At 42.9% G+C, this 24,460-nt stretch overlaps 1 protein-coding gene across 1 annotated transcript; it reads right to left on the bottom strand.

The window, feature by feature from the left end:
* Positions 1–91: 91 nt before the first annotated feature.
* Positions 92–23,894, bottom strand: COIL (coilin). The gene is made up of 7 exons (XM_054460186.2): positions 22,657–23,894; positions 11,790–12,897; positions 11,582–11,668; positions 11,288–11,335; positions 8,335–8,404; positions 3,930–4,018; positions 92–1,044 (listed from the first exon to the last, which is right to left on the bottom strand). Exons 1-7 carry the CDS (start codon positions 22,899–22,901, stop codon positions 961–963), a joined length of 1,731 nt encoding a protein of 576 aa, XP_054316161.1. The 5' UTR covers positions 22,902–23,894; the 3' UTR covers positions 92–960.
* Positions 23,895–24,460: the final 566 nt, after the last annotated feature.

Raw genomic sequence — 24,460 nt, 5'->3', positions numbered from 1 at the left:
ACCTTCTTATTACAGAAAATTGTAATCTCTCACGTTATTGTAAAATAAGACAACAATTTGCAGTACTCAACATGATAACTCGGTAGAGATGTTTAGTTCAATATGATTTTATTTAAAAATGTGTACAGCTGAAGGAGGGATCTGATCTTTTGTTAAATGAAACCAATTTTCGTAGTATATATTTGGCCATTTTAGCTTTGTAGTGAATAATAACAGAATAGGAAGTTTCTGTTCAAGATCCTCACTCCAGCGCACTCAGCCAGGTGCCTGACAAGATGACACATTTCCTGGTCTGAAGCTCACAGCCAATCCTCTCACTCAAGTGGAACACCAATTCTCCAGTCATACACACACATACGCACATCTTATTTTCACTGCTCTACACAGGGCCCTGAGAATCCTTAATTTTAAAGTGGGGAAAAACGTGAAAGGATTCCTTAACTCATTGTCTGCGACAAATCCAACTACCTTTTAACTCTTAACAATTGCAAGTATAAAATACTTGAAATTTACAAGATGCTCCATTTAATGGAACAACTCAAATGCTAAAAAATTAGGTCAAGTAACATGCTTTAATATTTTTAAATGTTACTTAAAACTTATTGAGACAAGATACGCAGCACATTCTTGGTATTATAAACTCCTACTGACGACTGCTACTTGATGGCCAAAAACATTTAAAGAAAGAGAAGAAACCATACTGGTATACAACAATATCTGCAGGGAATGTCATGTTTTACATTTTGTTAACTGAAATTAAACCTGACAAAAAAACCAAAGATCTACAAAACTGACACCCATGTCATTTTAAATGATGAGGTAGATTGTTTCCTATGCAGTAAAGTGAAGATAACAAAAAAAATCCATACAACTTCCAAATCCTCTTAAAAAAAAAAAGTTTGGGTTATAGTCACTTTCACAAACAAGACATTCATAAACTATAAGGTGGAGAGGTCATACTCAGGCAGGTTCTGTACTTGATGTGTTACTTGGAGATTCAATAATCAGTCTTGGGTCAATCAACTCTCTCCAAAATACAGTGATCTGAGGAAAAAGACAAAATATCCAATTTAGGCACTTCATTTTGAGGTCATACAGGTTTTAGTAAGTTAAAATTTTCAGCCAAGTAAATTTTCCATCTGTGTAGAATGACTGAAGAACGGGAATAATTTGGGTTCCAATAAACTGAGTTCAACTGCGGTATAGTAACGCTTTAGGCTGGGAGCTGTGGCTCGCACCTGTAATCCCAGCACTTTGGAAGGCCGAGGGGGTGAAATGCTTGAGCCCAGGAGTTCAAGATCTGCCTGGGAAACCTAGTGAGACCCCATTTCTATTTTTTTTTTAATTAAAAAAAAAAAAAAAAGAGGCCGGGCATGGTGGCTCACGCCTATAATCCTGGCACTCTGGGAGGCCAAGGCAGGTGGATCATCTGAAGTCAGGAGTTCAAGACCAGCCTGGCCAACATGTGTCTCTGCAAAAATACAAAAATTAGCCAGGCATGGTGACTCATGCCTGTAGTCCCAGCTACTCGGAAGGCTGAGGCAGGAGAATCACTTGAACCCCGTAGGTGGAGGTTGCTGTGAGCGGAGATCGCACCACTGCAGTCCAGCCTAGGTGACAGAGTGAAACTCTGTGCTGGGAAAATAAATAAATAAATAAATAAATAACTCATTTACTTAGAATGAAGCTAAATTTTACATTAAACATATTTCATCTTTCTTTGATTAAGAGCAGGAGATGCAGGGATTGCGGGAGGGAGTAGCTCCCCCAACCCCTGCATTTGATTTGCCCTGTGGACAGGTGGCCTGGAGACCTTCTGGGAACTAGATGTGGTCCAGATGGATATCACCAGGCTGCTGATGCCCTTTTGCGCGGCTCTGTAGTTCTTATCCTACACTACCTAAAAACAGGAACTATTTCACAGCCCACCAAGAGAAAAACTCTAAGGCTTGGTCCTATGAATGAATAATGAGGGCCATCTAGTGTCAAAAAAGGTAATTACAGGCTTTTTGTTTTTGGAGACAGGGTCTCACCTCTATAGTCCAGGCTGGAATGAACACAGTGGCATTCAGGACTCACTGCAGCTTCAACCTCCCAGGCTCAAGCGATCCTCCTGCGTCGACCCCACCACCCCCAAAGGTGGCTGGGACTACAGGCGTGTGTCACCACTCCCGGTTAATTTTTGTATTTTTTTGTAGAGACAGGGTTTCGCCATGTTGCCCAGGCTGGTCTTGAACTCCTGGACTCAAGGGATCAGCCCGCCTCAGCCTCCCAAAGTGCTGTGATTACAGGCATGAGCCACGGTGCCCAGCCTAATTACAGGCTTTCTATTCTACTTCAAGCCTCTGTTTAGGGCATAGAGAGAAAAGCCTCCAAGGTTTAATTTTCCAATGTGGTTTCCAATTTCAACCAAAAAAAACTATTGCAAATAAAGAAATACAGGAGACCAGGCCAAATCTGCTGATCCTACCACAAACACTAAAAATGTGTTTCTGGAATAAATCCCTAAAAGTGTCATCTACCTTAAAGACAAGGTAAAACATACAGTCTGGCTAGGGTTTCTACAAGTTCACACTTCAGAAAAAATATGTTTGCAATATTGAAACTTACAGAATAATATCTATAACATTTCAAGTATAAACACCTTAAAAGAGAGCATTTTCTTAAATCTAACTTCTATTTAATGCCACCATAACCTACTGAGCTAGCCACTGCCAGCAACTCTGGTAGGTCTGGCTGCTTAAAAAGGTATAAATCGGCCAGGCGTGGTGGCTCACGCCTGTAATCCCAGCACTTTGGGAGGCCGAGGCGCGTGGATCACAAGGTCAGGAGATTGAGACCATCGTGGCCAACACGGGGAAACCCTGTCTCTACTTAAAAAAATACAAAAAATTAGAAGGGCGTGGTGGCAGGCGCCTGTAGTCCCAGCTACTCAGGAGGCTGAGGCAAGAGAATGGCGTGAACCCGGGAGGCAGAGCTTGCAGTGAGCCGAGATCGCGCCACTGCACTCCAGCCTGGGTGACAGAGCAAGACTCTGTCTCAAAAAAAAAAAAAAAAAAAAGGTATAAACCATATACTTCCTAAAATGGCAATTTAAGGATTTAAACAAAGTCAGAGGATGGGATCATCATTTTATGTCACTCTTCAAACTGTTGTGCTATTGTAAGTTGGAACTGGGCCAGGCACGGTGGCTCACGCCTGTAATCCAACACTTTGGCAGGCCTAAGTGGACAGATCACTTGAGGTCAGCAGTTCGAGACCAGCCTGGCCAACATGGTAAAACCCTCTCTACCAAAAATACAAAAATTAGCTGGGTGAGGTGGCAAGCGCCTGTAATTCCAGCTACTCCAGAGGCTGAGGCACGAGAATCGCTCGAACCTGGGAGGCGGAGGTTGCAGTGAGCCAAGATCATGCCACTGCATTTCAGCCTGGGCAACACAGTGAGACTCTCTCAAAAAAAAACAAAAGTTGGAACTGTGGTAACACTTGGGGGATAGTGGTGACTGCAAGGGGACATAATAGAGGCTTCTGGGAGTGGGTGTTATGTTCTATTTCCTGATCTGGGTCTGGTTACATGGGTATGTTCATGTGAAAATTGTTCAAGCCATGCAATTATATGCACTTCTCTGAATGTGTATGCCAATAAAGTTTCTAAATATGCTACCCTTTCCTACTGGAATCCTTATATAGCTATAATTTTAAACAACTGTACACTGTTAAAGAAAAGTTTGTTATTTGTGCATCTTGTCACATAGGCTCTATGAGGGCCAAGATGGCACCCTGATTTGGCACTTGGCACTGGTACTGCCATACCATAAGAAGGTCAGATTCCCCCTAGGGCCTGTAGTGCAATGTCACCTTCCAAACCACAGGTAATTGGTCAAGAGAGAACGAATGGCCAAGCAACGCAGGAAGAGAAGCACACCTACCTTGCTCTCCTGTGTCACAGCGTACTCCACTACCTCGGCTCCGTTTTCATTGTGATAAACTAAATCAAATTTCCCAGGTTCTCTCAAGGCTGAAACAAGAAGATAGGGAGGAAAGAGAGTAAGTCATTTTTCAATAGTTAAAAATGTTCCTCTACAGGGAATTTATATCATTAAGAAAACAGCCACAAACAAACTGTCAATAAATCTGAAGGCTGGGTATGTACAGGAAAGCACAGGGTGCTCAATACAGGGGGATCCTGAGAAAAACCCTGGACCAGGGGGACTTCTCAGCCATTTATCAGAGGAAAACTTTCCTTCATAAGCTTGATGAACTGTCATTAGTACTACCAGAATTGAATATGGCACCACAAGATAATCCCCCAAATTAATTAATTTATGTGTTTCAACAAGGGAAGGTAATATGAAATGATGCTCTGTCCTTAGAAATCACATATGCTTCCTACTACTTGGTAACACAGGCAGTCCCCTTTTTTTTTTAAGACAGAGTCTTGCTTTATCACCCAGGCTGTAGTGTAGTGGCACAATCTCGACTCACTACAACCTCTACCTCCTGGGTTCAAGTGATTCTTGTGCCTCAGCCTCCTGAGTAGCTGGGATTACAGGCATGCACCACTATGCCCAACTAATTTTTGTATTTTTAGTTGAGACAGGGTTTCACCATGTTGGCCAGGTTGGTCTCAAACTCCTGGCCTCAAGTGATCTGCCCGCCTTGGCCTCCCAAAGCACTGGGATTACAGGTGTGAGCCACCACACCCGGCCTCAGTCCTTGCTTTCTATGGTAAAATGGGATTGGAAAAATGACTGTGCAAGCTGAAACCACGCAAAACATTCTTAATAATCAATAGGAAAAATTATTATTGTCTTACAAGTTTTAAAAAATTTTGCCAAAACATTAAAAACCTTTACTACATAGGGAAATTAAAAAATAGTAAAGTACATACACTGTACTTATGAGTACACTGTAATTACATTAGGAACACTGAGAACTAACTTTCTTTTTCTCTTTCTTTCTACATGTTTTATTTCTTTGTAAGAAACTTATCAAGGGGAGTTTGAACAGTGCTTGTGTTCTTGCCCTGTAACTTATAATACAGAGCAAGCATCTTCTCTATGCTTTCTAAGTTTGAAACTGCTTTCTACATTTTATCCTTTCAACTTCTAATGTCGTGAAATAGCTCAAAGAATTTGTTTTTTACTTTGTAAAATCTTTGTTTTTGCTGGTGTCACTTTGGGGACATTTTCATCCTTTTTGCCACAACCACTTTCCTCATTTATGTCAATAAGTTCACCTCACTGGCAGTGTCAACATTCCTACAGTGAGCTACTTCTTCTACAGACTCTCCTTAAACTCAGTTTGGATGGCACTTTCAGCATCATCACTTTTGTTTCTTTGCTGTGCCTTTATCTTTGTGGGCCAATTCCCTACTTCGATTACACGTGTTGTAAAATGTCATGCAGGTTTATCAGTGAGAGACAAGGAGGCACCACAACTGCATGCTCTGCTCTGTATGTAAACTGAATAACAGATGCACAGTGACCAGTCACTGACGGACTCTGAAAGTACTGACTTGACTGGTAATGGATCATGACACGTATCTGTTATTTATGTTATATAGTGATATGTGGACTAAAGAGCTAGCAGTACTTTATGCACTTACAGTTAACATATGCAATGTTGCTGGGGGACTGGTATTACTTAACTAAACCAGGGTAACTGAAATTTATGTATATCAGAACCACCACATCAAGGACAACTGACATTACTATTAGAGAACAGATAAATCCATTTCTTTCTTTTTTGCTTTTGAGACAGGGTCTTGCTCACTCAGCCTGGAGTGCAGTGACACAATCATGACTCACTGTAGCCTCAACCTCCTGGGCTCAAGTGATCCTCCCACCTCAGCCTCTCAAGTAGCGAGGACTACAAGCATGTACCACCACACTCAGCTATTTTTTTTTTTTTTAAGACAGAGTCTCACTATGCTGCCCAGGCTGGTCTTGAATTCCTGGGCTCAAGTGATACTCCCACCTTGGCCTCCAAAGCCATTTCTTGATGCCCTAAAGAAGAAAAGTTCTAAGTGGATGTCATCACTATTAATCGCCTGACAAGCACTGATCAGGCTGTATGTACAGAATTTGACAGTGAACAAACTTTTCTGTACACCATTCCTAAGAAAGGGGATTTCTATAAATGAAACCTCATCAGAAGAAAGGTAGGAAACCTGGCCATGCACGGTGGCTCACGCCTGTAATCCCAGCACTTTGGGAGGCTGAGGCGGGCAGATCACGAGGTCAGGAGATCGAGACCATCCTGGCTAACACAGTGAAACCCCGTATCTACTAAAAATACAAAAAATACAAAAAATTAGCCAGGCATGGTGGCGGGTGCCTGTAGTCCCAGCTGCTCAGGAGGCTGAGGCAGGAGAATGGCGTGAACCTGGGAGGCGGAGCTTGCAGTGAGCTGAGATCGCCCACTGCACTCCGGCCTGGACAACAGAGTGAGACTCCATCTCAAAAAAAAAAAGGTAGGTAGGAAACCAGTCTAAGTTATATATAAACATTTACTTAATATCATAAAGGAACTTTGTTCAAAAACTCTTTTGACTGATTTCTGTTAGCTGAATCTTTTATTCAATCCCTTATTTAAAAATAAAACAGAGGGCCGGGTGCAGTGGTTCACGCCTGTAACCTCAACACTTTGGGAGGCCGAGGTGGGTGTATCACGAGGTCAGGAGATCGAGCCCATCCTGGCTAACATAGTGAAACCCCGTCTCTACTAAAAATACAAAAAATTAGCCGGGCATGGCGGCGGGCGCCTGTAGTCCCAGCTACTCAGGAGGCTGAGGCAGGAGGATGGTGTGAACCTGGGAGGCAGAGCTTGCAGTGAGCCGAGATAGCGCCACTGCACTCCAGCCTGGGCGACAGAGCAAGACTCAGTCTCAAAAATAAGTAAATAAATAAACAAACAAACAAACAGAAAACAGGCTGGGCACAGTGGCTCACACCTGTAGTCCCAGCACTTTGGGAGGCCAAGGCAGGTGGATTGCTTGAGGCCAAGAATTCAAGACCAGCCTGGCCAACATGTCAAAACCCATCTCTACTAAAAATACAAAAATTAGCTGGACATGGTGGTGTGTGCCTGTAGTCCCAACTACTCCGCAAGCTGAGGCATGAGAATTGCTTGAACCTGGGAGGCGGAGACTGCAGTGAGACAAGACTGCACCACCACACTCCAGCCTGGGCGATAGAGTGAGACTCTGTCAAAAAAAAAAAAAAAAAAAAAAAGAAAACAATTAATTGCTTTAGGATCTTCTAAAGGAAAAGGGATCTCCCCTGCCCTCTGGGCAGGGACCCCTACAGTACACCCCAAGTTAAGCTACATATTATAAAAGCCCTCTTATTCCAGGCATTCAGTTCCAGTAACAGGTGGGGTTCATCAGAGATAAAGCCAGTAACTATTTAAAATGATATGTGAAAGTGTATGTATACACACACTTTAGACATTTTGTTTTGATTTAATACACAAAAGTATATTCATTTGACAATCTTTTGAAATAGAGCTGAGTAGGTCTTATGAGTTCACTGAATAGAGCTCTTTCTTTTATAAACCATACCATTGTTATTGTCTGCAATTTCCACAATTTACAGTTTTGGGTTTTTTAAATTTTTTTTGAGACTGAGTCTCGCTCTGTCACTCAGTCTGGAGTGCAGTGGCACAATCTCGGCTCACTGCAACCTCCACCTCCCGGGTTCAGGCAATTCTCCTGCCTCAGCCTTTCCAGTAGGTGGGATTACAGGCGTGTGCCAAGACACCCGGCTAACTTTTGTATTTTTAGTAAAGACAGGGTTTCATCATGTTGGCCAGGATGGTCTCAAACCCCTGACCTCAAGTGATCCACCACCCTTGGCCTCCCAAAGTGCAGGGATTACAGGCGTGAGCCACCATGCCCAGCCTGGGTTTTTTTTAAATAAGGCAAGATTGCAAAAATTTGCAAGGCAATCTAAGTGCAGAATCTTCCTCAGTTTTTACAAAATTCCTCCCAATCTTTTATAGCTGATCCACTCATCCATAATTTCATAGCATTTCCTGAGTCAGCATTCAACTTAGGCTTCCTAGGAATAATTCTTTTTATAATTAATTTTCATCAGTTCATATAATCTTTTATGAAATTATATAATTGCAGTAATAAGAACTAGCCCAACAGCTTTAGAATATATCCAACATCTCTTATGAGCCCCCAGGGCTACAGTGTGCTGAAAGAAGTAGGGAGCGCCAGTTATATGGAGGCCAAGGAAGAGAACATCTCCTGTGTATAAAAGCTATTTATAAACCACTGTAGATAGAAAGAGCCTAAATTTTCAAATTCTTTTCTAAAAGACTCACCAGGTAAGGATGAAAGAATTTCTATATCTACTTGCTGGGTCTCTGGATTGTGGCTTAATATTCTTCCTTCCTTTCAAAAATAAAAGTCCAAATCAAAATCAACATGTAAAACACTGTGAATATACTAAAAACCACTGAATTGTAGACTTTAAAATGGTTAAAATGATGAATTTTATGTTATGTGAATTTTATCTCAGTTGAAAAATTTAAAAATAAATCCACATATAGAGAAAATAAAAACAGATGGACTGATAAACACTTTATGTGAATATACAGAAATATCTTTAGAGGCAAAATAAAACATTTAAATCATAAATGGCAGACACTACCTTAAACAACTCGATGAAAGTAAAGATTACACCAAGGAACCAAAAATGACTGAATAGGGGAAAAGGAGAAAAAAATCACACCAGGTTGATATATTCAAATGAGCACTGACCATCACAGCATTCATCAGGAGAGACTAGATATATCCTAATGGTGCAGCCTCGGTTCCTGATGCTTTTAGAACCCTTCTAAAACAGTGATCACAACCCCCCAGGAGAAACCAGAAGGCACTTTATCACTGATAAGATCCCAATTCCCCTTCTCCCAGGTCTCCAGGTGTGGGAGCTGATTTTCTAATGCATCAAGAGGATGCACTGCCCATGCGTGTGGGCGATGGGGAGACACATGGTACCCTCCGGGGGTATATACTGAGAGGCCAAGCAACCAGTTCCTCCTGCCTCTACCTAGAATTTCTGAGCACAGTCAACGGTGTTTTTTAAAACCAGACTCAACAGGGAATCAGGGGCTTGGGAGACTATACATTTTTGAGTACAGAATTTAACCAATTTAAATTTTGGAGACAAGGTTAATGAATAAAGCAGATGATCAAGCTGGATAACTGCGTTTGAGGTCAAAGCAAAAAAGTAGGACCAATTTTCACTCTTAAAATGATTTTGAAAGCAATTTCAAAAATCTTCAAAAAATTTTGCCAACTAAAGTAGGCAAATCACCTTCCAACGTTAATAACTATGACGACTAATACCAATTTAATATGCAATGTTTTTTAAGAGTCTCGTTTTGTCACCCAGGCTGGAGTGCAGTGGCATGATCTCAGCTCACTGCAACCTCCACCTACCGCATTCAAGTGATTCTTGTGCCTCAGTCTCCTGAGTAGCTGGGGCTACAGGTGCACGCCACCACGCCAGGCTAATTTTTGTATTTTTAGTAGAGATGGGGTTTTGCCATGTTGGCCAGGCTGGTCTCGAACTCCTGACCTCAAGTGATTCACCTACCTTGGCCTCCCAAAGTGCTGGGATTACAGGCATGAGCCACTGTGCCCGGCCGTTAATATGCAATTTTTAAAAATCAGTATCATCTAGAATTACAATTTATAGAGGTTGTGGGATGTATCAATACAATATTCATTTCCATTTCCTCATATATCACACAATTAAATTAGTTATCTATGGTAGGGTGACAAAACACCCTGGTTTGTTCAAGACAGGTCTGTACATCTTTCCAGCATAACTATTAATAGCATCCCTTTGACTCACAAGTATCCTGATTTAGGTGATAAATTACCTGATGACCTCATCCATAGGAGATAGTAAGTGCCTAAGAAGATAAAAAACAAAACACCAACGACCTAGAACTAACCCACCAGATCCCTTCATTAACTGATTCTTCCAGCCTGCTTTTGAGGAAAGATTTTTTCTTCTTTTTTTTTTTTTGAGATGGAGTCTCGCTCTGTCGCCCAGGCTGGAGTGCAGTGGCGTGATCTCAGCTCACTGCAAGCTCTGCCTCCCAGGTTCACGCCATTCTCCTGCCTCAGCCTCCCAAGTAGCTGGGACTACAGGCGCCCGCCACCACACCCCGCTAATTTTTTTTTTTTTTTGTATTTTTACTAGAGACGGGGTTTCACTGTGTTAGCCAGGATGGTCTCAATCTCTTGATCTCGTGATCCACCCGCCTCGGCCTCCCAAAGTGCTGGGATTACAGGCGGGAGCCACCAAGCCCAGCCTTGAGGAAAGGTTTTTATAAAGATTTTAAGTCTTCCAAGGCATCAATCCAGATTAAATCAAATTCCCTTGTGTTTTATCTATGTTACTATATTAACATTACCAATTATTACCTTAAAAAATGGTCTTACATTCCATATAGTACATCAAAAAAAAAGAAAGAGTGCACTTTAACAAGATTTTCAACAAAATGTTGGTGGGTGAAAAAGAAACATGTAGTTCTGTGATCCCACTGACTGAGTTAAGCTTTTACTGAACTATGAAAAACCTCACATGCCAATATAAAGACTCATACAGATATTAAGTAAGTAAATTCCATGGATAATATTTATGAATTACCTGTGGTTAACTGATAATGCAAAAGAAATCATACTAGATCGTAATAACCAGAAGTAATCCACAAATATGTAAAATAGATTCCCATGATGAAAATAATCAAATCTTCTTGCTGAGAACTATTTATTATTTTCTTTCAAAGTTTAGAATCATGAGGGAATGAATACCCAAATAAGCTGTCTCAACTAATTAGAAAAAAGTAACTAAAAAAATTAAACTGGCTGGGCATAGTGGCTCACACCTGTAATCCCAACACTTTGGGAAGCCAAGATGGGGGGATTGCTCGAGCCAAGGAGTTTGAGACCAACCTGGGCAACACAGCAAGATCCCATCTCTATTTAAAAACAAAAAATAAATATTTTTTTTAAAAAAGTAAAAATTAAGCTCGTCATTCTCCTACTCTATTCTTCCCAAGTATAAGGCAAATAACACTGGGAGACTTCCCAGTGATACTATTAAAAAGTTGAGATTTCGATTAATGTTTTCATTTTCTGCTTTCTGGCATTTTTATTTAGTAAAAAAAAAATCTGTATTATCCATACAAGTAGTATTAAATATGACTTCAGTTTTATTAATATACTGACAACTTACTTTTAAATAAACATCCTTACCTTGTAGTCAGAGACATCAGGAGAGTAACTGGATGTTAGCTCCAAAAGCTAAAAAAGAAGAAAAAACCCACAAATACATAAGCCCTCTTATCCTCTCACATTCCCATAGCTCCTCCATCATGCCATGTTGGGGTGTCCACCCCCACCAGTCTGGGAGCCCTACCAGGAACCCGTAACAACACTGGGGTTCCAGTGGGAAGGGCTTTTACAAACACATTTAACCTGATTTTCTAAGTAAGTTTATTTGGAAGGGGAATGAACCTTTTTTGCTGTGACTGTTCTTTTGAAATATACCTTAAATGCAATCTTTTCTCCAACTTGAGGGGCAGCTGCTAACAGTGGTAACAGACTATAGTCCTTCTTGGGTGTCTCTACTGGATTCTGAAAAACAGTGTTAGTCATGTGACATCATTACTGGTGAGAAAATGTGAATCCATGACATGAACTCCACACACATTCTAAGGGGAAAGGGAGGAGGTAACTTACAAAAAATAATACTTACCTGGATAATAGTAGATGAATTTGTTACCACGTCATTTAATTGCTGTTGCCTCTGGTTGTCAGTGCTTCTATTTACAACACAGGAAACAGGATGCCCTCGTCCTCGACCTCTCCCCCGCATGCCCCGTCCCCTAGCTCCCTTCCAAGAAAAAAGGTTTTCTTCTCTACCCCATCCTCTTCCTAAACTAGCAGGGAGAGACACACTGGGAGAAGGACCAGGAGCCTGTCCACCACCATTTGAGCCAGAACGCCTCCATCCAGCAGCACCTGCAGTCTGTGATGACAGTCCTGGGCCTGGACGACCTCTTCCTGCAAAAAGGCCTACTGTCTTTAAGAAACCCGCAGCACACTCCGGGGTGCTCGATGACATCAAGCATTGGTCGTCTGACTCTGAACTGGAGTCTGAACTGGAAGATGTTGTTCCAGAGGTCTTGCCCTTGCTGGGGGTAAGGCTAAAGCCAAGTTTTATAGCCAGCTGGTCTGCAGTTGTATTTTTGGTAGAGGGTTCTTCCTTTGATAACTCAGTTGGTAATTTCTCTGAGGAATTTCTGGCCTCCAAAGTGACTTTGCTGGGACCATCACTGATAGATTCGTCACAAGACTCAGACTCCGAGGAGGAACTGGGACTCTCTTTCGAGCAAACGCTTACACTACCTTTCCTTTTGGCTTTAACAAGGCTGTTTCTAGCAGAACCTTTTGGAGAACTACATCTTTGATTGGCCCAGTCTTTCACTGCCTGTACTTTAGGAGACTTGGGATTCTTGGCCTTTTTTTTATATTCACATTTCTCCTTTTTCTTTGGTGATTTTCTTTCGGCCTCTTTGTTATCATCACCCACTGTGCCACAGGTTGCTTTATTTTTTCTCTTGTTTTTTTTGCTGACAGTCTGATCTGTGACAGCTTTTGGTTCCAGATCCAAGACCTTCTCATTATTGTTATTGTTCTCTTGACTCTTCCAATGCTTCTTTGAATATCTGCAATCTGGTTCAGTTTCTTCATCCTCCTCTAACTGAAATGCCCGCTTCTTTGCTTTTCTAAGAGATAAATTAGTGTCACCATTACTGATGACTACAGAATTCTCAGCAACTCCTCTCCCTTCTAATTTAACTCTGTCAAAAGAACAAGAGAGAAAGCTAGAGTGAGCAATTTGTAAACACATCTCCAGGACATAGTTATATACTGAGATGACTCTACAAAATATAACTACCATCAGTCAATGAAAAAATGTCACATCACTTAAAGACAAAAGACTCTTTCTAGCAAAATGGCCTATACAGCATTACTCACAGTCAACTTTCAAATGGCTAGTTTTATTTATTGAATAGCTACTGCATCCCAAACATTTTTTATACGTTTTTCTCTAAGTACCAACACAAAGTATTTTTAATTTTACAGATCGCAAAATTATAGCTCAGACAAGTTACTTGCCCCAAATCTAGAGCTGATAAGTAGCAGAAAGGCAATTCAAACTTCAGTTTGTCTAACTTCAAACTCACAATCTTTCTACGATATGCACGTCACCTACCCTAAAAGGTGATAATGCTGATTATCCATTTTGTTTCAGAATGTGGGCTGCTTTCTTTAATAAGATTTTACTCTTGTTTTAATTTAGGTGAATACTAAACAATTTATGTTCTCTAGGGTAGTGACAGCTATCTGTACAATTCCATGACACTCTGTGAAGATTAATTTTATGTATCAATTTGTCCGGGCTATTGGGTGTCCAGATATCTGGTTAAAATTACGCTGGCTCTTTCCATACCACCACAGTGGTGCACATGAATGTCCTGGCTGATGCTCTCAAGAGCATCAACAAAGCTGAAAAGCAAGGTAAATGCCAGGTTCTTATTAGGCCGAGCTCCAAAGTAACTGTCCGGTTTCTTTTTCTTTTTCTTTTTATTTATTTATTTATTTTTTTGAGATGGAGTCCCAACTCCATCACCCAGGCCAAAGTGCACTGGTGCATTTCTCAGTTCACTACAACCTCTCCCTCCCAGGTTCAAGAGATTCTCGTGCCTCAGCCTCCCAAATAGCTAGGATTACAGGCGCCTCCCACTATGCCTCACTAATTTTTGTATTTTTAGTAGAGATGGGGTTTTGCCATGTTGGCCAGGCTGATCTTGAACTCCTGGCCTCAAGTGCTCAAGTGATCTGCCTGCCTTGGCCTCCCAAAGTGCTGAGATTACAGGCATGAGCCATCGCACCCAGCCCCATCGTCCAGTTTCTTACTATAATGATGAAGCATGGTTACACTGGCAAATCTGAAATCACTGATGATCATAGAGCTGGGAAAACTGTTGTGAACCTCACAGGCAGGCTAAACAAGTATGGAGTAATCAGCCTCAGATTTGATGTGCAACTCAAAGATCTAGAAAAATGGCAGAATAATCTGCTCCCATCCCACCAGTTTGGTTTCACTGTACTGACAACCTCGGCTGGCATCATAGACCACGAAGAAGCAAGACAAAAACACATAGGAAGAAAAATCCTGGGATTCTTTTTATAACGCTGTAATATGTATTTACAAATATATTGCCTCAGTGGAAAAAAAATTATGCTGGGAGTACGTGCAAGGTTGTTTCTGGATGAGATTAACATTTAAATTGCTAGACTGAGTAAAGTACATTGCTGTTTCCAATGTGGGTGGGCCTCATCCAACCTGCTGAAGGCCTGAATAGAACAAAAAGACTGAGTAAGGGAGAATTTGTTTCTCTGCCTGACTCTTCAAGCTGGGACATCGGTCTTCTCCTGCCTTCAAACTCGAACTTGAACTAGAAATATACCATTGGCTCTCCTTGGTCTATGGCTTACCAACTGAACTTAGGACTTCTCAATCTCCACAATCCTATGAGCCAATTCCTTACAATAAATCCCATGTCTGTGAGTGAGTAAGTATTTGTGTGTGTGTGTGTGTCTTACTGGTTATGTTTCTCTGAATAACCCTACTTCATCCAAAATTTCACTATAGGAAAGCAATTTCATCCCTCCATCAACAAGCAACAGCTAATCCTAGTATGTGCAGTCTGATGATGATGGAAATCTTGAGATTGTCCTCAATGTTAAGCAAATTGTAAGCACTCAAAAATGCCTGTTGGCCAGGCACAGTGGCTCATGCCTATAATCCCAAAACTTTGGGAGGCTAAGGTGGTAGGGTCGCTTGAGCCCAGGAGTTTAAGACCAGCCTGGGCAACATAGGGAGACCCTGTCTCTACAAAATACAAACATCAGGCTGGGCGCGGTGGCTCAAGCCTGTAATCCCAGCACTTTGGGAGGTCAAGGTGGGCGGATCACAAGGTCAGGAGATCAAGACCATCTTGGCTAACACAGTGAAACCCCGTCTCTACTAAAAATACAAAAAATTAGCCAGGCATGGTGGCGGGCGCCTGTAGTCTCAGCTACTTGGGAGGCTGAGGCAGGAGAATGGCATGAACCTGGAAGGCGGAGCTTGTAGTGAGCCGAGGTCACACCACTGTACTCCAGCCTGGGCAACAGAGCAAGACTCCGTCTCAAAAAAAAAAAAATACAAACATTAGGCAAGTATGGTTGGCGCATGCCTGTGGTCCCAGCTACCTGGGGGGCTGAGGTAGGAGGATCACCAGAGCCCAGGAGGTTAAGGCTGTAATTGTGCCACTGCTGAAAACACGCATTATACTTACAAGGCATTTACATCCAGCTATATATTTCATCAAGTTTTTTTAGTGGCCAGGGAAAGATGTAGACAATCGTATTTGAAAATAAAGAACAACTGGTGAATGATAGGAGCATATGTTACAAGCATTCTTTAAATTTTTTAAGGCATAGTAATCCTGTGGATTTACCTCAATGAGGTAGTTGAAAAAAATCCTCAATTATTTGTCAGAAAACATAACTACACAGACAAACAAATCAAGATAAGAGTTACTGATATCAGGAGTAGGAGAAAGAGACAAATAACATGCTGAGTGACCAGGGATTTTAAATTATAAAAACACATTCCCCTCTGTTCCCAGCTGGGGACCTTGGCATCTAATAGCAAGGAAATAATCCTTAATCTGGCAAAAGCCAGTTTGGCATCCTGTGAATCTAAGAACTACCATGGAAGCACTACAATATCAGATTCTTTTCTTGACATTTCTGATCAATTTGTTTTCACTTGTAGCCATGATCCAAGCTTCAATTCTGAGATGACCAAATAGGACCAAACTTTCTGTCAAATGTTGAAAATGGTTGCAAAACTCTGTTCAGTCACTGTGGTTTATTAAGGCCCTGGAAAACAGCACATGTAACATCCAGTTGATGAGAACCCCTTCCTTTCCTGGAAGGTGGCAACACCCTCACGCCTTCCAAAGCAGCTCTTAGCATCGTCTCATCCATTCTTAAGACCATGCATTGGCCGGGCGCAGTTGCTCACGCCTGTAATCCCAGCACTTTGGGAGGCTAAGGTGGGCAGATCACAAAGTCAAGAGATCGAGACCAGCCTGGCCAACGTGGTGAAACCCAGTCTCTACTAAAAATACAAAAATTAGCTGGGCATGGTGGCGCGTGCCTGTGGTCCCAGCCACTTGGGAGGCTGAGGCAGAAGAATCGCTTGAACCCAGGAGGCAGAGGGTGCAGTGAGCTGAGATCACACCATCACACTCCAGCCTGGCGACAGATAGAGACTCTGTCTCCAAAAAATTTAAAAAAAAAGACCATGCACCTACAGCTATTTGGCTTGAAGGTATGACCTGTGATTCCTGCAGCCCCACTACCTACTGTTCCCCAAGAGAATAATTTCAGTTTTTAAAATATTAAGATTATAAACTGGTGTGGTGGCACATGCCTGTAATCCCAGCTACTCAGGAGGCAGAGGGAAGATCACTTGAACCCAGGAATTCAAAACTAGCCTGGGCAACACAGTAAGCCCTCATCTGGGAAGAAAAAAAAAAAAAGAAAATATTAAGATTGAGAGGCAAATACCATCCAGAGAAAAAGAAATGGTTCTCCTGGGTCTGCTTAGTTACCATTCCTGTCAGGTGCACCTTCCCTGGCAATATTCTCTATTTCTTTACTTGGATCACAGACAAAGAATACAGCTATCCTTTTACAAACAAAAGTGCATGCAGTTGTCCTTTCACAAGTAGAAGTGAATTACCTAAGTCACTAGTGATGAAAGAGAGTTGATTCCAAAAAACAGATCCCCACTTTTCTTTTTTCGAGATGGAATTTCACTCTGTCGCCCAGGCTGGAGTGCAGTAGCATGATCTGGGCTCTCTGCAACCTCCTCCCCTGGGTTCAAGTGATTCTCCTGCCTCAGCCTCCCAAGTAGCTGGGATTCCAGGTGCCTGCCACCGCGCCTGGCTAACTTTTTGTATTTTTAGTAGAGATGGGGTTTTGCCACGTTGGTCAGGCTGGTCTCGAACTCCTGACCTCAGTTGATTCACCCGCCCCGGCCTCCCAAAGTGTTAGCATTACAGGCGTGAGCCGCCATCCCCAGCCATCCCCACTTTTCATTCTAACTCTTTGCAAGGCAAACTGGGTGGTATTATCAAAATGTAAGTCCACCCTTAAAATCTACAATTTACCGTCTAGGATTCTGTTATGCAGAAACACTGACATGCCCATCTGTCCAACCTGATACCCCTACCCATTGCCTGCCAAGGCCAAAGTGAATGCTTGGGTTCAAATGCTATTTCTGCCACTGTAATTTTTTTTTTAAATCATTACCTCAGCCTTTCTCGTCTATAAAAATGGGGATGACAATAATTACAGTACTCAGTGACTTATTATGCAGAGAGAGCATGCCTGACTCAGAACAAGTGATACCCAAATGTTAGCTCTAATTTTTATTAGTACAATGAATGTTGTTAGTCCTATCATGGGTAAGTTGGTGAATTTTTAAAAGTTGTACAAGTCTGTATAACTTTTCTGGAAGCTAATTTGACAGTACTTATCAATTTTTATACGTACCTTCTCTTAGACCAATGAGTATGTCTTCTAAGAATAAATCCAACTGAATCATTTTCCCAGTACAAAAAAAATACAAGAATATTCACTAAAGCACTATGTAGCAAACAGAAAAGAATGACGTACATCACATACTTTATATACTGAGATAGCCCATGACAGGTAAAAAAGTAAGGTGCAGAACAGTATGTTATGATATTTGTAGTTTAAAAGTATAAGTACATATGGTTGCACATGTATGGAAATCTGGCTCTAAGATATACCCCATACCCCAAACTTAACCAAGGGTACTTCTGGAGAGTGAGGTGTGGGAAAAAGTATATGATAAAAGAAGCAGGAAACTTTTTACCTTGGACTATCCAAGGAGCCACTAACTACAGCAATATGAAATGAGAACTTGTCTCTAATATTTTGTTTTGTTTGAGATACGGTCTTGCTCTGCTGCCCAGTCTGGAGTGCAGTGACACGATCATGGCTCACTGCAGCCTCAACTTCTGAGGCTCAAGTGATCCTCCCACCTCAGCCTCCCTTACTAGCTAGGACTACAGGCATCCATCACTGAGCCTGGCTAATTTTTTTTGTTTGTTTTTTGGGGCTTTTTTGGTAGAATAAGGGTCTCCCTGTGTTGCCCAGGCTGGTCACAAACTCCTGGACTCAAGTGATCCTCCCACCTCGGCTTCCCAAAGTGTTGGTATCACAGGCATAAGCCAACATGCCTGGCCCATCTCTAATATTTAATCAATGTGTTTTTTTGTTTTGTTTTGTTTTGTTTTTTAAGGTAAGGTCTCTGTCGCCCAGGCTGCAGTGCAGTGGCACCATCTCAACTCACCGAAGCCTTTACTTCCCAGGCTTAAATGATCCTCCCACCTCAGCCCCCCAAGCAGCTGGGACTACAGGCATGTGCCACCATGCCCAGCTAATTTTGTTGTATTTTTCTGTAAAGATGGGGTTTCACCATGTTGCCCAGGCTGGTCTCGAACTCCTGAGCTCAGGCAATCTGCCTGCCTCAGCCTCCCAAAGTGCTGGACTATAGGCATGAGCCATTGCGCCCAGCCTTCATCAAGTATTAATTGCCAGAGTTAAAAGGGTCAGGGAGGACAGAATGCACTGTTTCCTTACAGAATTGACTCTTCAAAAGGGAGTTTCTCAGGCCGGGGGCAGTGGCTCAGGCCTGTAGTCCCAACACTTCGGGAGGCCAAGGCGGGAGGACTACTTGAGCCCAGGAGTTTAAGACCAGCCTGGGCAACTTAGTGAGACCTCTCTACTAAAAATAAAAAACTGCACCTGTAGTCCCAGCTACTCAGAAGGCTGAGACAGGAGGAGCCCTTGAGCTCAGGAGTTCGAGGCTGTATAAGCCAAGGTTGCGCCACTGCACTCCAGCCTGGGCAATGGAGTGAGACCCTGTCTCAAAAAATAAGGGAGTCTCTCTGAATCTACTGTAATTCTGAGGGCTGCACGATTAAAAAAAAAATTTAAAAATTAATTAAAAAAAATTAAAAACCGCCAGACACAGTTGCTCATGCCTGTAATCCCAGCACTTTGGGAAGCTGAGAAGGGCAAATCACTTGAGGTCACAAGTTCGAGACCAGCCTGGCCAACATGGTGAAACCCCATCTCTACTAAAAATACAAAAAAACTAGCCTGGCATGGTGGCGGGCGCCTGTAATCCTAGCTACTCGGGAAGCTGAGGCAGGAGAATCGCTTGAACCTGGGAGGCAGATGTTGCAGTGAGCCAAGATCGTGCCACTGCACTCCAGCCTGGGCAAGAGAGTGAGACTCTGTCTCAAGAAAAATAAATAAATAAATTAATTAATTAAAATAAAATAAAAAAACAAATCTGCCAACACCCTGATCTTGGACTTCTAGTCTCCAAAAGAGTAAGAAATAAATTTCCATTTTTAAGCCATACAGTCTGTGGTATTTTGTTATAGCAGCCCCAGCAAACTAACACAGGGGGCTCCAAGCCAATAGAAGCACCTCCTCCTCCTCCTCCAGGAGAGTTAGAGCCCACCTTTAGGAACTTGCTGTCAGAAACCTGGGGGCAGATGAAGCCAGATTCCTGGGGCTTAAGAGAATGGGCTATGAGGAAACAGCAGTGGAATACAAGTGTGTGGTACACCTAAAGCCTCAAAGGCTGTTTCTCAGGATTCCCACAACCTGGTTCCACTTTTCCTCATTAGACTTCTCAGTACTGCCAATGATCCCAACAGAATGCTCTGGCTGGTCAGACTCATCTTTTTACCAAGTCCAGCCAGCTTTTGTCTCTACAGCTGTGCTTTGATCATCCAACATTTCCCACCCATTCTTCAAGGTACTGCTCAATTCCCTAACCATTTTGTTCCATGCTGATCTCCCTTTTCTCAACCAGCTTCTGCACTTACCAGTATAACTTGGTCTAACTATTCAGTCTAATTGTCTGTATCACAGAAGGTAATATACAAAAGCATGAAACTCATTATTTGGGTCCCGGTCCAACAATATTGGGTACTTTGAGAATAGAGACTATGTTTTCTTCTGTAGCTCTGAAGAAAAGTGAATTTGTCAGGGAAAAACAATGATTGTGGGCATAAAACAACAAAAACAAAGATGAAGTTTCCAGATTCATCTTTTTCTACGGTCTGCCCATTTGCCACTGAAGTCACTAGAGAGGTATTTTTTGCCACATGCAGCTGTGCATTTGAAGCATTTAGGAAAGATTTGCCTGTCATCATGTTGTAATTATTACTTATAATAGTTTTCATGGTTTGTTTTTGTCATTGTTAACTTCATTATGAAGAATGTAATGCCCAGATGATTCACTAAAGTATAATTATAGTTAGCTAGCACAAGTTATTAACTCATTAGGCAAGAGACAGTTCAGAAAGTAAACTTAATAGGATGGTACACAATCCTTAGAATTGTAACATTTAAATAATCCTTGAATTGCAGAGAGAATAGAGACCTATTTCACAGTCAATAAAAAGGGGGAAAAAACTCTGAAATTTGGATTATTTCAAATTGTCATTTGAAACAGTTGAACATTATTCAATAAATCATAACATCCTGATTTGAAGATGCAGTTACTGTTCCAAATTAAATTCCCTGAAGTTCTGAAGAAATCTTACGGAATCTGACATGCTTGAGGGTAAGGAATACTCAACGACAAAGGGCAGCAAGAGAAAATAGCCTGGTTCACAACTCTGGAATTAATTAACTGTAGGTGAAGTTTAAAGGGGGTGAGGGGAAGGAAGGCTGGCACAGTGGCTCACGCCTGTAATCCCAGTGCTTTGGGAGGCTGAGGTGAGAGGACAGCCTGAGCCCTGGGATTTGAGACTAGCCTGGGTAACATGGCAAAACCCTGTCTCTACAACAAATACAAAAATTAGCCAGGCGTCGTTGCCTGGCCTGAAGTCCCAACTACTCGGGAGGCTGAGGTGGGAGGATTGCCTGTGCCCAGGAGGCCGAGGTTACAGCAAGCTATGATCGTACCACTGCACTCCAGCCTGGGCATGGGAAACCCAGTCTCTTTATTTAAAAAAGAAAAAAAAAAAAGCCTGAATAAATCAGTCCAAGATATGAACCCAAACTGGAATGATCAGATACCATCATCTTACTGTGGCAACTCAACCACATTTCAGCAATTCATACTACAATTGCTCCTGGATACTCACCTCATTATCATTTTTTTAACTTCCAAAAGCATATTTAAGATTATTTTGTGTTTCCCAAGTTACAGCCCAAAAGGACTCAAGACATTTATTTGAGAGAACCCCAAAATGTCTGGGTGAGACACAGAATGATACACCACCAGTCTCAGGGGACACCGGGTACATGAGAACTAAGGTTGGACAACAGCATGTTAGGAAGAAAACGCAACGATTCCCCTTTGTCAGCTTCCTGCACCTGACCCCGAAGGCCGCCATGGGTAAGGCCAGGTCTCCCGCACATCTGCACCATGGGCACGGAACACAGTCGCACAGTGCCTAGCTACGTGGGGATGTGCTAAATCAAGGCTGAAAGAAAGCCTGGCCCTGCCCTTAGGCGTCAGGGTTTTTCCAAGTTTGATTCTCCTGTCATCAGAAGCATCCCGGGAAAGATGCCCGTTACACCGCAGATTCCAGCCAGGTGCGGAGGCTCACGCCTGTAATCCCAGCACTTTGGGAAGCCGGGAGGATCACTTAACGTCAGGAGTTCAAGACCAGCCTGGCCAACACGGTGAAACCCCGTCTCTAATAACACACACACACACACACAAAAAATTAGCCGGGCATGGTGGCGCCCGCCTGTAAGCCCAGCTACTCGGGAGGCTGAGGTGGGAAGATCGATTGAACCCGGGAGGTGGAGGCTGCAGTGAGCTGAGATCGCGCCACTGCATTCCAGCCTGGGTGACAGAATGAGACTCAGTCTCAAAAATAAAAATAATAGGGGCCGGGTGTGGTGGCTCACGCCTGCAATCCCAGCACTTTGAGAGGCCGAGGCAGGCGGTTCAACTGAGGTCAGGAGTTCGAAACCACCTTGACCAATACGGTAAAACCCCGTCTCTACTAAAAATACAAAAATTAGCCGGGCTTGGTGGCGGACGCCTGTAGTCCCAGCTACTCGGAAGGCTGAGGCAGGAAAATCGCTTGAACCCGGGAGGTGGAGGTTGCAGTGAACCGAGATCGCGCCACTGTACCCCAGCCTGGGCGACAAAGCAGGACTCCGTCTCAAAAAATAAATAAATAATAAAAAATAATAATAAAATGCAGATTCCTGAGCCCCAAAGTTGACTACACCCATCAGGATCTCCGGGGTTCGCGAACGTGCATTTTTACAGCCCCACCCCCCTCCAACCCTCGTCCCCTTCCCCATCCCCCATCCCCCATCCCCTCAACTACCAGGTCTAGCGGCCTCAAGCCCGGGCGTGCGCAGGCGCGTCCTCCGCCCACCGCCCACCCGGCCGTCCCGCTCCCTGCGCCGCGCACCTGAGGCAGTCGTTGTCTCTCACTAGGCGCGCGCTCTCGGCGGGGGGCAAGAGCCCCCCCTCCAGGTAGAGGCCTAGGAGGGCCCCAGAACTGAAGCCGAAGCGCTGGCGGATGAGACTAATGAGATCTGTAACGACTCGGCATCTGTTCAAGTCGACCAGAAGCCAGAAGGCCGTACAGTGCGGGGTAGCTGGCGGCGGGTAATCAAATTGAAGCCGTAGCCTAACCGTCTCGGAAGCTGCCATCTTGCTCGGTGCTCAACGGAAGCCGAGAGATACCACGGGGCTACCGAGAGGCGTGCTCGGGCGGCTCGCCCCACCCCCGGAGCCTTTGGCGTGTGCCACCTAGTGGTGGAACGTGGCTACTACAGGCTGCGTCTAGGCGAGAACTCGGAGCGTGGTTGATTTCATTCAGTTTTGTTCACGGCAGGGCTGAGGAAGGGAATAAGTGAAATGCCTTTATTACATTTCCACTGGGCGCTATGTAGGGTCTCCTAATCAAGGCAAGTCTCTGGATAAATAACATTTCTCCTCAGCAGTAGTCTTCTAAGATATTTGCTCATCGACGTGAAAGATTTTTATGAAACAATCGTAACACATTTCGCTGACAAAATTTTTCATCATAATGAGTTGTAAAAGATCTAAGTCCTAGTGTGTTCTCAATGTTGAAATTTTGAAATAACACTGTTAATCATTCTTCCAGATGTATCCAGTGGAATATAAATACCTTAGCCTTTTAATACCCACCACCAAACAAAAATGTCCTTGCATTTCTCACCGGATAAATAAATCAGTTTTTACATTATTTCTTCAATTTTTTGAACTACAATTTACATTTCTCCACATAATATATATTAACTCCTTTAATTTTCATGACAAAAGTTAGGAATTATGAACTGTTATCCTCATTTAGAGGATTTTAAAAAAACAAGGTTCAGAGAGTTTAAGAAGTAACTAGAGGCCAGGAGCAGTGGCTGACGCCTGTAATCCCAGCACTTTGAGAGGCCAAGGTGGGCGGATCACTTGAGACCAGGAGTCTGAGACCACCCTGGCCAAAATGGTGAAACCCCAACTCTACTAAAAATATAAAGATTAGCTGGGTGTGGTGGCATGTGCCTATAATTCCAGCTACTCGGGAGACTGAGGCAGTAGAATCGCTTGAACCCAAGAGGTGGAGGTTGCAGTGAGTGAGTCAAGATCATGCCACTGCACTCCAGCCTGGGCAATAGAGCAAGATTCTGTCTCAAAAAAAAAAAAAAAAAATAAGTAACTTCCCCAAGTTCACTAGACTAGTTAAATTGTAGATAGCAGGGAGTCAGTAGATGAATTGAAAACAAAATTTTTTAATTGAAAGTAAGGGTTTTTTGGATTTTCTTTTTATAGAGTCTTGCTCTGTCACCTAGGCTGGAGTGCTGTGGTGCAATCTCTGCCTCCTGGGTTCAAGTGACTTCCCACCTCAGCCTCCCTAGTAGCTGGAACCACAGGTGTGAGCCACCAAGCCCAGCTAATTTTTGTATTTTTTGTAGAGAGAGGGTTTTTCCATGGTGGCCAGGCTGGTCTCAAATTCCTGAATTCAAGCAATCTGCCTGCCTTGGCCTCCCAAAGTGGTGGGATTACAGGCGTGAGCCACCACCTCCGACCAAAAGAGTTTATTAGAGAATTAAAGGAATAAAAGAATGGCTACTCCATGGACAGAGCATCGAGCCCATACTATAAGTATACTCAGTCAAGTATACTTATAGTTACTTCTTGACTGTATGCTAAACAAAGGATGGATTATTCATGAGTTTTCTGTATCCCGAGGA

The sequence above is a fragment of the Pongo pygmaeus genome, chromosome 19 (genome assembly GCF_028885625.2).
Source record: "Pongo pygmaeus isolate AG05252 chromosome 19, NHGRI_mPonPyg2-v2.0_pri, whole genome shotgun sequence".
Lineage (NCBI taxonomy): Eukaryota > Metazoa > Chordata > Mammalia > Primates > Hominidae > Pongo > Pongo pygmaeus.
The sequence above is the reverse complement of the archived record's forward strand: the minus strand, read 5'-3'. Positions and strand labels throughout refer to the sequence as shown.